The sequence below is a fragment of the Scophthalmus maximus genome, chromosome 20, assembly GCF_022379125.1.
Source record: "Scophthalmus maximus strain ysfricsl-2021 chromosome 20, ASM2237912v1, whole genome shotgun sequence".
NCBI lineage: Eukaryota > Metazoa > Chordata > Actinopteri > Pleuronectiformes > Scophthalmidae > Scophthalmus > Scophthalmus maximus.
Genome location: NC_061534.1, coordinates 9,792,377 through 9,808,168, shown reverse-complemented (window position 1 = coordinate 9,808,168; position 15,792 = coordinate 9,792,377). Strand labels below are relative to the sequence as shown.

General features: G+C 42.2%; 2 protein-coding genes across 4 annotated transcripts; one reads left to right on the top strand and one right to left on the bottom strand.

Annotated features, from left to right (window-relative positions):
- Positions 1-2,190: 2,190 nt before the first annotated feature.
- Positions 2,191-6,777, bottom strand: LOC118285544 (ADP-ribosylation factor-like protein 3). Of its 3 annotated transcripts, XM_035609253.2 has the most exons (7): positions 6,714-6,777; positions 5,061-5,202; positions 3,920-4,063; positions 3,674-3,790; positions 3,457-3,507; positions 3,024-3,209; positions 2,191-2,476 (listed from the first exon to the last, which is right to left on the bottom strand). In XM_035609253.2, the coding sequence occupies exons 2-7, from the start codon at positions 5,061-5,063 to the stop codon at positions 2,429-2,431; spliced, it is 549 nt and encodes a 182-aa protein (XP_035465146.1). In that variant the 5' UTR covers positions 5,064-5,202; positions 6,714-6,777; the 3' UTR covers positions 2,191-2,428. The 3 variants fall into 3 exon arrangements, with proteins under 3 accessions (XP_035465146.1, XP_035465144.1, XP_035465145.1); XM_035609251.1 differs by lacking the exons at positions 5,061-5,202; positions 6,714-6,777 and having other exon boundaries at positions 3,920-5,054; XM_035609252.1 differs by lacking the exons at positions 3,457-3,507; positions 5,061-5,202; positions 6,714-6,777 and having other exon boundaries at positions 3,920-5,054.
- Positions 6,020-15,514, top strand: wbp1 (WW domain binding protein 1). The gene is made up of 4 exons (XM_035609250.2): positions 6,020-6,152; positions 7,393-7,495; positions 7,862-8,029; positions 9,602-15,514. Exons 1-4 carry the CDS (start codon positions 6,090-6,092, stop codon positions 10,129-10,131), a joined length of 864 nt encoding a protein of 287 aa, XP_035465143.1. The 5' UTR covers positions 6,020-6,089; the 3' UTR covers positions 10,132-15,514.
- Positions 15,515-15,792: the final 278 nt, after the last annotated feature.

The following is a 15,792-nucleotide window of genomic DNA, read 5'->3' as shown; positions in this document are numbered from 1 at the left end:
TGGTGAGAGTAGCGAATTATCATATTTGAGGAGTATATTAACAGATATTTTCTCTCTTTTTTTTTCCATTACTGTTGTGTTTTCTGTCACTGTGACCTTTTTTATAAACTGTTTTAAGTCATTGTGATGTTTTGCATGTTGTGAACACCTGATGCACTTGTTGTTTCCTAACTAAAAATATTACAAATGCAGTGAAAATGGTGATGTCTGGTTTTAAACCATTTAATGTTTAGGCCTTGTTTTCCTTATAGTCTTTTTTTTGTAGCTGTCTGCCTAGCAACACGTTTCTTAAGAAACGGTTGAGGCCGGAATAATTTCTCTATCTATAGAGTTGAAACAATGACGCATCCCGCACCACTGCTCTATCTCCAAAGCGATTGAACCATAGTTACATTGTGAGACACACAACACTTTAATTAAGTCACAGGATCTCTCTCTCTCTCTCTCTCTCTCTCTCTCTCTCTGCCCCTGGGAGTCAATCACACTCTGCCCTTCGTTTCCCCTGTGTGGGAGGCCAGTGTGCTGGCCTGAGTAGCTGGGAAAGTCCCATGATTTATGGCCTTTTGCAGGCCTGATTGCCTTTCACCTCTCTGGTGATAGAGCCAGAGGTAACGAGGATCAGTCGCTCCGATCCACCCTTCTATATGTTGAATCCAATTTACTTCATTTGGGATTTAAAGGCACTTCACAGCCCACGCCATCTGATTCACTTGGCAATTGGTAGACACAATTGTTAAGATTTATCAGACTACTTCTGTGTGTAATTGGGTAGATTTTCTTTTTTTACAGGTTGGGTGATTATCACGTGGATTAGATGTTAATGATTAAGCAATCCAGAGGGAGAGAGGAGGCCTTTAATTGTCTGTCTCACATGGTAGACTTTCATTTCTTCATTCATTAATTTTTCCTCTTTTGCTCCATGGAGCCTTGTAAAAGTGTTGAATGCATTTGCACAAGCAAATTGAAAGCAGCTTTAACAGAAAAAATGTAGGTCTCCCTTTTTTTTTAGTTTGTTTAAGGCTTATGGTTTACCATGTGGCTCTTTGCCCCGATCAAGTGTCCCGTACTGCTGTATCAACAGTATTAAAATGTCCTGTATGCATAAAACACACTCCTGCATGAGACCAAAGCCCACGCGGACAGCTGAATCATTATGAGGTCCACTCTGAGGCTTCCTGCTCTGGTTTCAGCCTCTATCGGAGGATCAAGCAGCTCTGACATATTAAAATCAGCCAGCCTTGCATACAGAGAGGGACACACACTTGCCCACACCACCAGCAGCAGCAGCAGCAGCAGCAGCAGGGCAGTAACTCAAGGCCAAAAGAGAAGGTTTATTTTTATCATGGGCAAAAGGCTCCAAATCATGTTAGTATGAAGTGGGGCTATATAAATGCAAATTGTATTGAGAGCTATTAGTCCTGGAAAAGGTTTGTATGTAAATTCCCTATAGGACCACTGCGGATCACTCGGCCAGTGCAGATTAGAGACGTTTGTGGCAAATGTGCTGCAAAAGACAAAATAGAGAAAGAGACGGAAAATGCAATTGCCTGCTGGTAAAGCATTGGTGAACAAGGTGAGAAGTTGAGTAATTGAATGGCCAAGGTGTTCCTGTGAGGTTTATTGCGTGTGCGAGTGAGGTGTGCTGAGGTTTGTTTCCTGTGCGTTCCTGTTGTGTGGTCATTTTGTCCATGATACAGGTTTTCTCTGCACCTGAGCAAAACAGTGTGACCACAGAGCAGCGCAGTGTGTTTTCTTCTTCTTCTCCTATTGTGTCTTTAAATGTTTGTTTCCCCCCTCATTGTTTTTTTGCCCAATAGAAATCAAAATCAGTAAAATGTTACTCCTTAAAACAAAGAATGAGCAAAATTACTGTTGATTAATGTCTGCGTTGTTTATGGTTTACATTTCACTTGATATCCCTGTGGTTTGCAGTTCAGTGTTGAATAAAAGAAAAAGTAGGTGATTATGGATGAACAAATCAAATATGGCGGATCAGAGAATGTAATAATTGGACATTAGGCGGTGAGAGACAATCTTAGCGCAAGGCCGCCCTCTAGCTTCGACTGAGGAGACTTACAGACATGCAACTCCTAACTGTCATAAAGCCACCACACAATATATTCAGACAGTTTCTACATATCCGTGCGTGAAAAAATGCCAAATTACAAATAATGTGTTCAGAATCAGCAGTTTGAATAAATATCCTTTATACAGTATTTACATTTCAATGTATGCATTGACAAGGTTAATAAAATAAGGAGGGGGAATCACTGTAATGACTTGTTCTACTAAATGTTTCCTGAAGTGGGAGAAATGATAGTCATTTAAAAAAAATAAATAACATAATCTGTAAGCTCCTTGTCCTAACATAAAAATCACTGAATGGGTCAATTGTAAAGTGCAACTGCAAATTCTTTTGCTTCCTCGTTTATTTCTTCCGAAATGTTATATTCCTGCAAACCCAGGTCATGCCATCCTGGAAAAATAAACAAAAAAACACAACATGATTTTGCTGTAAAGACAAAAACACAGCAACAAAGACTCCTTGGTCTTCAGAAGGATTATAACATGCTTAACTCCAGAACTCTAATCTGGGCAGTCTTATAAATAGTATGTATAGTTTGAGAGGGGAGCAGTCATGTAAACATGTTACAATTCAGTGCGTGTGACAAGCTTTAATCTATTATACACCCAGATTCAGGTGACTACAACTGAAAATATCTGTAGGTTTTCTTAAGGCTTGTAAGTCAAAATCAACACAGGTATCTTCTTTTATAAGAAGATATCTTTTTTAGAATACTGCTGTTACCAGTTGCAAAGTGTGTAATCATAAATGTTAAATGAAGCTGAATTTTCACCGGTTTCCATTTGGCATTAGAAATAATGATGAACAGAAATATTGATTACTCTGTCTGCCCTACAGTATTATACAGTAGTCAATAAAAGTATCCTGTGATTTCTCAAACTGTCTGCAAACCCGGTGCGACCCTTCTGCCCGGATGTTGTGTGTGTACGGCTTTCACCTGAACTCCCTCAGCAGTGACTGCCGAGCAGGCCTGGACCTGCCACATGCGATCCCGGATGGTGTGCAGACTGAGACTCTCTGCCAGCTCAGAGGCCGGGCTGGCCGTCATCAAGTCCTGCTTGTTAGCGAAGATTAGCAGCGGCACGGCAGCAAGCTTCTCCTCCTCCAGCAACTCAGCCAGCTCCTGCAGCAACAGACACACAGACACACAGACACACAGACACACACACACACACACACACACACACACACACACACACACGTAATCAGTCACAAAATCAGCTCTCTTTTGTTTGAATTGCATTTAACAACATCAGAAAACATGGTTTAAGGTGAGAATTTATTGACTCTAGTTGACAACATAACTGTATATGACACCACAAATATTTTATAATTGCACTTCTTTGAAGAAAAACTCAATTACATCTCACCAGACTTGTCTCTTCAAACCTTTTCTTGTCTGAGCTGTCAATCACGTAGATCTGCAAGCCATACATATATATATATATATATATATATAAATATATTAACAGACTGATGATTACATATAGAATATACTATATCCTGAGGACTACTATCGCTGGATATTTCATGTATTTAATTCAGGTGATTGTAACGAGCAGCAAAAATATATATAACAGAGCCTACCAGCACATCTGTGTTCTCGAAATAGTTCCTCCAGTAGGGGCGGATCTTGCGTTGACCTCCTATGTCCCAAACATTCAACTTGAAGCCGGCAGACTGAACGCTCTTTATATTGAAGCCCTGTTTAAAGATAATATGCATGCTTAATGTTTTATTAAATACTTGAAAGCAGGTCAATTTAAGTAGGCTATGATGTGGATATACTGTTTGAGAGCCAAAGCTATTAAATGTGTCAGAGTGAGTGTGTACTTGAGTAGGGGTGATGTGGCTGATATCTTCCGCTGCCAGCTGTTTCAGCAGAGTGGTCTTTCCAGCGTTGTCCAGACCTAACAACAGTAAGCGCACCTCCTGTTCAGGAGACTGCTTCAGTCTCCGAAGAATGGACAGCAGGCCCTGCGGTTTGGTCAGAGTACAAGTTATTGGTCGTGATGAACAACAGCAGCTTAGTAGACGACATATCAGAGGGAACGCTGCAGGCATTGCCTCACCAAAAAAATTGACTGTCCCAGATTCATGGCCTTATCTGTATTAGGTAAAGGCTTGAATAAGAGGCCGGCTGGCGCCCTGTGCGGTCTGCAAACGGCATTAATGGGCCAGTCTGGTGTCAAGGTTTGGCAGAAGAATGAAAAAAAGTGTTCACAGGAGGATGAACACCCGCCCTACGGCAAGAACCATTTTGAGCACGAGGATTTAGCTGTCAGTCGCTTGAGGCGGCCGACACATGTAGCGGGCCAACAGCTCTCATTGGTCAGCCATGATTAGGCCTAGTGACTGGCTTGTGTCCAGGAGGTGGTAGGGGAGGCTTTAGCTCAATCTATTTACCTTGCAGTGTTTTCTGTTAACATGACAAACTCACTGTCACCTGCATGCCATGTGCTGCTGTGTACGTATTAACAGATGACCTGTCATTTGACAAATCGATACATGCATTCATATTTTCAACACATTTCTGTGCACATCCTTAAAAAAGTAAGTCAGTTGTTATTCTTTTCTTGAATTTTAAACATTATCATATGTGGTTTGTAATCATCATGTGCCACTGCACTTTGTTTGTATATATTATGTACATACTGTGTATATTATGTATTTCTTATACTCTGTTTTTATTTCATTTTATTCTATTTATTGCCTTTTCTTTTGTTTACGTCTTTTTGACAGGTATTTTGCCCGTTGATCAATACATTTTCATCTTATCTCATTTCACACATTTTGTAAAATGTATTATAAATATGAATTCATCTAACTTGCCTGCACTTAAAGGAAATCTGTGTTGAAATACAGAAATCAAAGCAGTGACTAAATGCAGAAATACAGATGGATATTTTCTAGTGATAAGTCAAAATATAAGCACCAAATCTTTCAATTTGTAATGCGAATCGTGATAACTCACCATGTTTCCCTGTTGGCGTCGTGGCCCTCGGTCAGGATGACTGGATTAAACATCTCCCGGTGTTTCTTTGGTGAACAGCTGTCAAGTTCCGTTTCCAGGGAAACCGTGACGTCAACGTAAACAACGTGACAGCTGGGCGTCTCTGGCACATCGTAGAAATATACCCCCCCCCAAAAACCGAACAAGTATTTGTATGATTTCCACACAAATACAGAAATAATTACTTCACTATTTCTGTTTGATCCACATTAAGACTACAACTTATAATTTTCGAATAATCAAGTTTTTACGGTTTGATTGGGTTATTGTTTAGATTAATAGCTTTTTTAATTGATCTGTTTGTGACAAGTGTTATAGGATAAATCATTAATATGATATTATGATTATTAGTAGGCTCAACAAGTTCATGTTGAAGAGGACTTTTTTTTTTTAATAATCATAACAAGATTCCTGTTGAAATACATTTAAAAACTATATATATTTCCCTGTTCTGTTGTTCCAAACTGTTTAAAACCACCTTGGCATATACTGTATGTGATTAAAGTATTTAAGCATTTAATTAAAGTCATTACATTTTGAGTGTCATAGTAAACGTGAGGACAGTTGCTCAGTTATCTTATGATTAAGATAAAGATTAATGGAATTATTTACTATGACAATAATTGTGTGCTGCACGGTTCATAACGTTTTTATGTGGTAATCTTAAGCATCTCACTTGAACTTGTATTATGTGAAGTCATGTGATTTATCCATAGGTTTCACGCACGCACGCGCACGCGCGCGCACACACACACAGAGAGAGAGAGAGCGACGGTGAGCGATAGAGCGCCCCCTTCAGGTCAAGCCAGCCTCCGGTGGTTCATATTACCACCGGTGCTGTTTCTCGGTCAACGAGCAACAAAAACATGTTTGAGTGCGAAAGGCCGAAACGTTAACCAGCAGCTGCCACCTGCAGTCGCCTCGACACGTCGACGATTCGACCGACTGCTTTATGATTCCCGTCGCGTTAACGGCCGACGACCCGGAACGATGCCGCAGAAAGCTCTGGGATCCATTGTAGGTCTTCTTTGTACCGGGACCGGTCTGGTGCAGGTAAGCCCCCCCGCTCGCGCTCCCCGGGGTCGGCGGGCGGTCGTAGGCGAGTCCGCGGCTCCTGTGCTCGGTGAAGGCCTGTCTCTGCCCGTCGTTGCCTTTTGTCCCCGCCACAAAGGACGCAGCGCGGCGCGCCGCTGTACACCGAGGATGACGTCAGTCGGTTAAAGTTTTCATTCTCATTTCGACGCACAGGCTCGATGGAAAATGTAGGTTTCGACTCGGAGAAACTGCACGGGCGTGTTTTACTGCCCCATGTTGACAGTTTTGAACCAAGGGGCCATCGAGATTAACGTTAGCCACCACCGCTAACTGGTACCCGGCAAATGGACGTGCTCCTGCTCGGTTGTGGGCAGTCGTTCCCGGTCTGTCCGTCCTGCTTTGGTCCGCATAAAATCACTCTTTTAACGTTCTTCAAATAGCGGTAATGGTCAAATTCAAAAAAAAGTTGACAACGGTACGACCACTTTAATCCCACTGCCCTCGTTTGACTGTGCAACAGTGGTGTCATTGTTTTAACACAAGTTTGAATTCACCTCTGAATGGTCAACTGTCACTAACCTGGAGTGTTGTGCTTCCTGCTTGGAGGTGTGTGTGTGTGTGTGTGTGTGTGTGTGTGTGGGTGTGTGTGTGGGTGTGTGTGTGTGTACTTGTTGCCTATAGTTCGCGAAACATTGAAACATTTGAATCTGTTTTTCACTCTGAAGTGTTTTAGAATGGAATAGACTAGAACAGACAACTTTATTCATTCTTCAAATTCTCCTGTCACAGCAGCACAGTATCACACAGGGAATCACACTCACAATGAAAAATACAGGAACAAAACGGTTTTCAAAAAGATATGTACATATATACAGAGTGCAAAAAGGAGTGTGCATTGGGTTGAAAATAATAAATAATATTATCATGATTATTAATAATATATATATATATATATATACGTATTTCACAGAAATATACTATACATGGAATGGTAGTGAATTAAGAGTATTTACATTAAAGATGGTTATTATGGAGTCTGACAACTGTAGGGATGAAGGACCTGCGGTAGCGCTCCGTCCAGCGTGTTTAACCTGTGTAAATAAAATTGTGTCTCTGTGCACAAACTTTGCAAAGAAATGTGCAAACACACTGAAGTGACAAAGGCTAAATTAGACTATTCCTTTCCCCTGTTGACTTGTGTGATTGAGTGTTGACACAGACAGTGACTCTGTGTGTGCCTCCTGTGTGTGTGTTCAAGGCCAAGGAGTTCTGTTTTGGGGTAAACAATGAACAGTACCGCTGTGAGATGGGGTACTGCTGCGGGGAGACGGAGTGCTGCACCTACTACTATGAGCTCTGGTGTGAGTAGAATTGATGGTTACCAACTCTTCATTCCTGATGAACCGCTATGTATTATTTGCAAACCCTCCCTATTGTTGGTTAGTTTCACTTTGTGGAGATTATGACTTCAGATTTGTATTGTTTGGTTTTTGTTTCACTCTCAAGTTAGTTTCACTTTAACTGTTAGATTTGGCTCGCTGCTGTGTTTCTTGTCACCAAAAATGCACCAACGTCGTGAAAAGCAAACATTGATTTAACTTTCAATTACTCTTGCAGTTAAATTTAAGACCATACAACCCTTTCCTTGTTTAGAGCCATGCCAAGGGCTGGTTATAATACAATTAGAATAAGATTAAATTGGGTCTTGCCCCCTCCCTCACTCCCAGGGTTCTGGTTAGTGTGGACCCTCATCATCATGCTGAGTTGCTGCTGTGCCTACCGACACCGGCGGGTCAAGATGCGCCTGCAGCAGGAGCAACGTCAGCGAGAGATCAGCCTCATGGCCTACCAAGGAGCCTCGAGCTCCTTCATCTCCCCTCCGCCACTCAATCTAAGTGAGTTGTCTCTCTGTTCGCTATGAGGACATTAAAGAGTCCCTCCAGATTTCAACAGTGGATATGAGATTTTTATTTCAATTCTCTATTACTTTGCAATTTCCATATTATGTGTCATCTTGCAGTTTAACTTGTTGACTGGGATCTTCCCAGTACCGTTGACAGTCGTTTTTTGCTAACTCTGAGATTTATAGCTACATTCTGATAACATATTCAGATCTAAAAATGGGTTTGTGATGGGGCAAGCATTTTTGCCCAGATAATATTTCCTACTGTTACCTCCTCTAGCGTTTCCTATGGGTTCCTCATGTGCTCGTGGATCTGATAGTGTTTCAGTTTCTGCTTGGTTTTGACCTGAGCTGTGCTGAACTGCAGCTTAATACCTTGGATAACTTCATTCCTCCACAAGGGTCAGAAATTTGAACTTTTCTCTCCGCGCCTCCAAGATGACCGACAAGATTTGTCTTCAGACTTACCATATACCCTGAACCTTCCTTGGAGAAGTTGTTCTCCTTTCACTGAGTGAGCTGTTGCCTTAGAGCTGGTCCTGAACTTTGTCCCAATCTTGCCATACTCAGCTGCACGTTGCCTGAATGTACTGTCAACTACAGGTCATGGTCTGATGTTGCTAGACGGACAGCAGACCACGGAGATGCCAGTCTAATGGCAGTGGTCACTTCGGACCTTCTCCGAAACTTGATATCGTGTCCACTAATATCACAAACTGAATCGGGACAAGGTGTCCACTTGTCAGGCCAGTCTCAGGCCCACAGTGGACAGGCCCACACATTCTTGACAGTAAGTCAAGAATGTGAATCTGATCGGGAGCGTACACAGACAGTGACTCACACAGAGACCCTGGCAACGTGGACCCTGGTAGCTCTTCCCACAGAATATCATGGGGAACATGTTCCAAATACTCAGTGTGTATATGTTTTGTTTTTAGCTTTCTTGGGCATTTTTTCCTCTAAAGTTGCAACTTTAAACCTATATCCCTGATGTGTACATTTTAACCTTCTTTAAATATATCTTCATTTTAAATGTCTTCATTGATGATATTCATCTAAAACTGAACATATTTTCTCTTTTTTCCCCTCTAAATTCTGTAAATATGTTATTGTAAAGTGCTATTTTATGACAAAGGTGAGAGGGAAATGTACATTACGTTCATAAATTGATCAACAAATCACAGTATGTACTGAATCATAATGAGTGCTCTCATGGGAGGTTAGGTTAGGTATTGAGATTTGAGAAAGGTGATCCTTTGTAGGCAAAAAATTCAGTAGTCCCACAACCTCCATCCTTATCTTCTGCTTATTTAATGTGAGAAGTCCTCAGCAAAAAAAAAATCATCATTTGCAAAATATGCAAATATGCAAAAAAGATATTAATTGCTTATCAGAATATTAGTTAGAGTGCACAATCGTTTACTTTTCGTTTGATTTTTTTTTAAATTTAAAGGTACATCTATAAATTTTCTGTTGATCAAAAATCTAATTGATTATGAGGCACAACTTTCTTCATGGGGCTGGTTGTTGTAAAGCTAAAATGTGTGTATTTGCTTACCTGCAGGGTTTTGGAACGACTGCAAGCTTCCTGACTATGAGGAGGTGGTGGGCCACCCCCCGACTCCACCGCCTCCGTACTCTGAAAACCCCCCCGAGACTGCTCCGGCACTCCCTCCTCAACTGCGTCAGCAACATGTGGCCTCAGTGCCACCAACCCTGGCCGAGGCCGACCCGCACAGCGAGGCCTCGGGCTCATCGTCGCAACAGGAAGAAGTGTCAATGCTGACTCAAGCGCAGTGTCCGGAAGAAGAGAACGTGGCGGCCGCGTTGATGGCAGCAGAGGAGGACGAGGAGGAGCTCGTCACTCGACGTCGGCATGTGACCGGCGACTCAGGGATCGAGGTGTGCGTTTGCCAGCTGGACGTGGACGAGGGCTCGGGGCTCGAGGAGGAGAGCGACGAGGAGCACAGGTGCAAGGTCCAAGATGGGGACTGCTGCTCCGGGCATCAGCAGCAAACCTTCAGGCAGAAGGAGCACACCCCTGAGCTGCCCGGCCAGACGGCCAGCACCAGCACTGGAGACCACATGGTGTGATCTACAGCATAACTAACCAGCCACTCGGTGCCGCTTTCTGCTTCACACGCGCGGTGATATGACAACAGCTGCTGCCACCATCGTCAACGCTGTCTGTGTTTTAATTCTTTGAACTAACACATAGGCATGACGTTAAGATGATGATGATATCTAATCTTTAATGGCTCCCGATTAGGAAAGATGACTAACAGGTAACAATAACAAAGTCCTGGTTTAATTATTTCTTTTCCTTTGCTTTTCCTTAGTGGGGAAACCAGCGATCACATGTTGACGTACCATTTGGTATGTTTTGTTTTTCTTGGTGTTTATTGAGAGAATGTAATTGGGTAGTGAGAAGGCAGCAAATTGATTGTGACTGAAATCAGAATTGACTGTTTCCCTTGATACTGCCGTATCCTTGAGCACTGCCATTATGTTTCCGTTTCGCTCTCGCCACTCTCTCCTTGGTCACAACTTTTCTGGCCATCCTCCCATCTGACATTTTACCTCCGATGGTCAGCTAGGAGCATACCAACACTGTCAGCAATGTTTCTCCCCTTGTCCCCACTACGACCAAGCAGGGGTGCCAAAAATAAATTCTCTTGATATTACTTAAGATGATCCAGGATGACCCCCCCCCCCCCCACACACACACACACAGACTTATGTGCGTGAGAGTTTGTGTGTGTGTGCTGTGAAATCTAGGGCACAGCTGCATGGTGATGTCAGCTCTGAGGTCATGATCATCTTCTGGTGTCCTCTGGTCTGGGGGATGTTTTGCATCAAGATAGGGTGGCGGGGGGGATAACCACCCACAAATTACAGAGGCAGGGACAGGAAAGAGTAGAGTTAAAATGTCATAAATCCTCCCTTCAGCCCTTTTTTTTTTGGGATATCCGTTCTGTGGTCACCAATAAGCATGACTGTAGGTAGAGGAGTGATCTGCTTTTTTGTGATTTTGTGATCTTTGGTGTCTGACTGCATTTAAGTGAGAGTAAATGACAAGCGGGTTATGCCACCAAACTTAAAAAAAAAAAAAAGATTCAACAAAAAGCCTTGTGGTGGCTGCAGGTTTGCGATTTGTGTTTCTCAGTATATAGCTTGGATTTAAATAAGGAAGGCTGTACTTTACTTTATTTTTTCTCTCTTTCATAACCAGCTGAGCTTCAGTAGATGCCACAGGTGTCACCGTTAACTGCAACAAAGCTCCTGATGTGGGCTGCAAGAGTTCGAACTAGTGGGGGTGTTCTAGTGCGGTGGGGTGTATTCTGTGTATGTCTGTACTGTTGTTCTTGTTCTTTTTTTCCTTTTTTTTGCATGAGGCATGCATTTCTGTGTTTATACTTGAGTTAATCAAATTTTTCTAGCCGTTATGCTCCTCGCTTTGCTCAACCGTTAGTCAAAATAACAGCGTGCTACACAACTCCACGTGTTGTGGGGTAAAGAAATGGACCGAGGTTTGAGCCCCAGACGCTTGGGATCTAGTTTCATTTTGTTGCTGCAAATGTCTGAGCTGTGCTGTGCAGGTGCTGGTAGCTGGTTAGCCTGGTGCTGTCTTCTTGGCCCTGCGTGGCCCCCGCGGCTCTTGGCCGTGTGAGGGATTTGCAGTGGTATTTTCCACTGGCGGCAGAGGGCGGGTGTGTCGGAAAGTTGAGGTGGATGCAGGCGCTGCTCTGCAGTCTACAGTCGGTGATGGCAGCTGCAGAATCTATTGTGATTCACTGCTGTGCCGTGCATGTTGCTTGCCCTGTGTACAGTATGTATGTATGTTTGTGTTCATAGCTTAGCAGTCGAGAAGTGGGTGTTGGACACAAAACAAAACCGTTATTCGTTTCATTGAGAATTTCAATTTGGAACAATGTTGCAACAACTTTTTGTCATTCTGCTTCAGAAAAGCACATGTGCTCTCTGAGCACTGCTCCTGATTTGCCTTTTTATCACCGTCACGATGTAAACGGTCTCCCGACTGAATTTGGCATTCTAAACGTCCAATTGTCCCTGAAAAGACTTCTAAACATGTGTTATAGCATTTTTTGTAAATGTAGCGATTGGACATACATTTCCAGCTGGCAAAGTAGGGGAGGGAGTGCCAACATTTCACAGGTGTGTAAAAATATATATATTCAGACATTTGCCGACTGTACAAGTAAACTTGTCTGTTACAACACTTGACTCTGGGTTCTGCACTTTAATGGTGTATAATTTTTTTTCGACCAATGTGGGTCAGTGGCCTATGAAAGTGTTTCCTCACACCAACAAGAGTCCTGTTATGGTTGTTGTTGCTGTGTTGAGCCAGAGTTTGTACCTGTTGTGGCTAAAACACGAAAAAAAAAATGCAAGGGGTCCATTGAGCACCACATACCTGAATACAAAGTGGAACAAAACGAATGCACGGCTGCCTCAGGCTTAAAAAATAAAAGGCAAAGCTGTTTGTTTCATGTTCATTCAAACAGTTGGTTGTCAGTCAGTTTTGCAGCAGTGAGGTTTGCAGGCGTCGTGTGTATGAATCTGAAGCCGTGCTAACATGACGAATGACCTGCTCAGAGGAGCTGTGACACCTGTGTGAGCCTGACTGCACACGAATCAGCTGCAGTCATATTAAGACATCTTTTTGACCAACACACCTCAAGCTGCCTTGCTGCATCTCTAGAGAGCAAATGTCTTGATTATGGATTTGCAGGGTAAAAAAAACTAACAAAAAAACAAAAACAAGCCTCTGTATGCCGTACTGATGTGCTACTGCCTTATTAGACTAGATGTAGTTACATGGGGTTGCTCTCGATTTCTTTTGAATGGTGAAACTTGTCGTTGTGGTTCGTGTTGTCCCAAAGCATGGTTGCTTTAGAGCGGCGCAGTGTTTCCGTGACAACAGCAAAAGAACAGAGTTTGTTCCGGGAACGTCTGGTCGCTTAGTGAGAAGTAGGATGTGGTTTATACACAATTTAAAACTTTCTCATGTTCTTTAGAGTTCGACTTGACATTGACGAGTGTTGGTTGTGTTGCATTTGAAAATCCCTCGTGTCATGTTAGTTGTGACACTGATGGAATTCGTCAACACCAGATTGTTGAGCTTGTGCTCACTTTTGTTTTTTATCTTTTTTGTTCCATGGATCAGGTCGCAATTAGTTTGTGAAATTACCTGACTGAAGCATGAAGAAAACAAGTAAAAAGAAATACAGATTTTTGTTTCTTATAGTCTCTTTGTGATTAATCTTATGTCTGTTTTGCATTTTGAGGACAACTGTTGAATCCAATAAGAGATTGCTTTGTGAACTTCTCGCCGAGGTTCAGTTTTGCTTATTTGAATTACGTATGTAGACAAAATAACCGAGACGGGGAGCAAGGGACTAATGGTTCTTTTTTTCTGCATGAGTGAACAAGAGGCTGATAGTTTTCCCTTTGCCAAACAAATACTCTGCCTCCCTGATTTTTTTCCACACGTTCACCGTGATCAAGGGCTTTGTGAAACAGACAGTGGACAGACCGACATCCATTCTTTCACTGAGCGCTTCGTCCGCTCCTAGCTGTTCTTTTGAAGACACAGTTGCTGAGATCCACCATCTTGACGTGGTCAGAAAATTTGCAGTGTGAACGTGGTCTCTGGTGTTTGGATGTGGACGTCTTTGTAATGCTCATATTTAACAATAGCTGATTGTAAATGACTATATGTTTGTTTAATAGGCTCTAACTTTGCCTTTTTTTTACTTTTTTTTGGCTTTCGTCAACCTCAACGGAGGTGCGTGATGCGCAGGTGCTTGTGACAGGAGCTTTTTTTATTTTTGCTCTAAGCTCCGTTTAATATTTCGGGGACCGTGACTCCGCCCTCTGCCAGGCTCTGTCTTGGTTACAGAAACTATAGCCGATGCTGTAGCTGTCGGGTTTTTCTCGACTGCGCAGCTCTCAATGTGGACCCGTGGAAGAAAGAAAAAAAAAAGGGGGGTATCTAAGAGTATCGACAGAATAATTTACAAAAGTCGGTGCCGTGTCCACGCTACATGGATCACCCCTGTTTTCACCGCTGTGTGTGTGTGTGTGTGTGTGTGTGTGTGTGTGTGTGTGTGTGTGTGTGTGTGTGTGTGTGTGTGTGTGTGTGTGTGTGTGTGTGTGTGTGTGTGTGTGTGTGTGTGTGTGTGTGTGTGTGTGTGTGTGTGTGTGTGTGTGTGTGTGTGTGTGTGTGTGTGTGTGTGTGTGTGTGTGTGCGTGCGTGCGTAGGTGCGGATGTTGGCATCACAATGGTCTGTTTGGTTTCCCACTCTCTCAGGGTAATCTTTAACCGAGCAGTGCTAGAATTTTAAATTAACACATTTTTTGGACCCCCGCCCCCGTAGTCTCATAAAGCCAAAGCAGTTGTTTCGTGGTCGTCGTCTGTGTTTATTTCTGCATCACGCATCTCTGTAGTGTATTGAACTTTACTCAACTAGGCTATGCAAAAAAACAAAACATAAACCAACTGTTATATGCTGCATCCCCCGTCTCACATTCTCTTATCATTTGTCTGTTGGCACCAGTACAAGCAATATAACTCTCAGTACTTGTGTCACTGCACTGTACTGTAATCTACTTTGGTTGCTCCGTGTTAAAATATACTTGTAATGCTACAATGATGTGATGCGTTTGAATGCTTCAGTGTCAGAGGAGGGAGTTTGAATTTAAAAAATCCTTTTTCTTTATATAGTATTTTTTTTTCTCCCTGTTTTTGGCATTTTCTTGCCTGCCTCCTCAACCACTAACACTTTCTACTCCTCACGTATGATTAAACCACATTATTAAGTTTGCCGAAAGAAAAGATGAACATATTGTTTTTGTCGGATGAATTCTTATTGGATATTTTTGGTCTGTTTGAAGACCCCTTCATTTGGTCCCTCGTGTTTGTTGCACTGTGTTTTGGTTTCTCAGTTTAAACGACAGCCTGCTTCTTTATCCATCTTAACGAATCTGAGTATTTAACTGTTGCCTTGTAATCCGCAGATATTACGATACTATCAACTTTTTACATTTTTTTTATGTAAAAGTCATATGAAAGGCCTCAACATTGAACACAGTCAGCTCACATTAGGTTGATACAGGACTGACTCGTGGACTCCTCAACTCAGAACTTATATAAAATAAAATATCCCCATTATCTTCTTTTTATTTTATTTCTGTCATGAAACCTGGAAACAGAAAAATGAGAAACATTCTAGTTTGAGTAGGAAGCAGGCATCTATAAACACACTCTTTTTACGTTGTTTTCCTTATAACGTCAAACAAGCCAAAATGAGTAATAAGTTGAAAATGGAAAAATGAAAAAAAAAGCACTGAATTACAGTAAAAAATGCTTTGGTTTTAGTAAGAAGTCTGCTGTATACTCTTTGGGTCATCATTTGTATTTTATTTTTTTAATAAAACAAACATTGGCACTAAACTGACTCCATTTCTTCACATTAAATCCTCTTGAGTTAATCCATCGTGGGATGTTGTCTTAAACATTTCTAAAATTTGGGAATAAGAATCTTACAGATGTGCTGCTCAAAAGCAGATGGATCGTCAGCATGTCGGGAGTGAAAATGGGCTTTGTCCCGCTAACGCGTGACAGAGCTGAGAAATTGATGTGGAGGGCCGTCACATGGCTGAGTGAGAGGTGCCTCAGGCAGTGAGTCCAACATAGTGACAGGATGTTATATCACCGTAAAAGTAGAATAA

Excerpts from the sequence above, each read along its gene's own strand:
- LOC118285544 (XM_035609251.1), bottom strand. The coding sequence starts at position 4,150 with ATGCCTGCAGCGTTCCCTCTGATATGTCGTCTACTAAGCTGCTGTTGT. Across the intron at positions 3,508-3,673 it reads TCGAGAACACAGATGTGCTG|ATCTACGTGATTGACAGCTC; the intron begins GTAGGCTCTGTT and ends TATGGCTTGCAG. Across the intron at positions 2,477-3,023 it reads TCACTGCTGAGGGAGTTCAG|GATGGCATGACCTGGGTTTG; the intron begins GTGAAAGCCGTA and ends TTATTTTTCCAG.
- wbp1 (XM_035609250.2), top strand. The coding sequence starts at position 6,090 with ATGCCGCAGAAAGCTCTGGGATCCATTGTAGGTCTTCTTTGTACCGGG. Across the intron at positions 6,153-7,392 it reads CCGGGACCGGTCTGGTGCAG|GCCAAGGAGTTCTGTTTTGG; the intron begins GTAAGCCCCCCC and ends TGTGTGTTCAAG. Across the intron at positions 8,030-9,601 it reads CCCTCCGCCACTCAATCTAA|GGTTTTGGAACGACTGCAAG; the intron begins GTGAGTTGTCTC and ends GCTTACCTGCAG.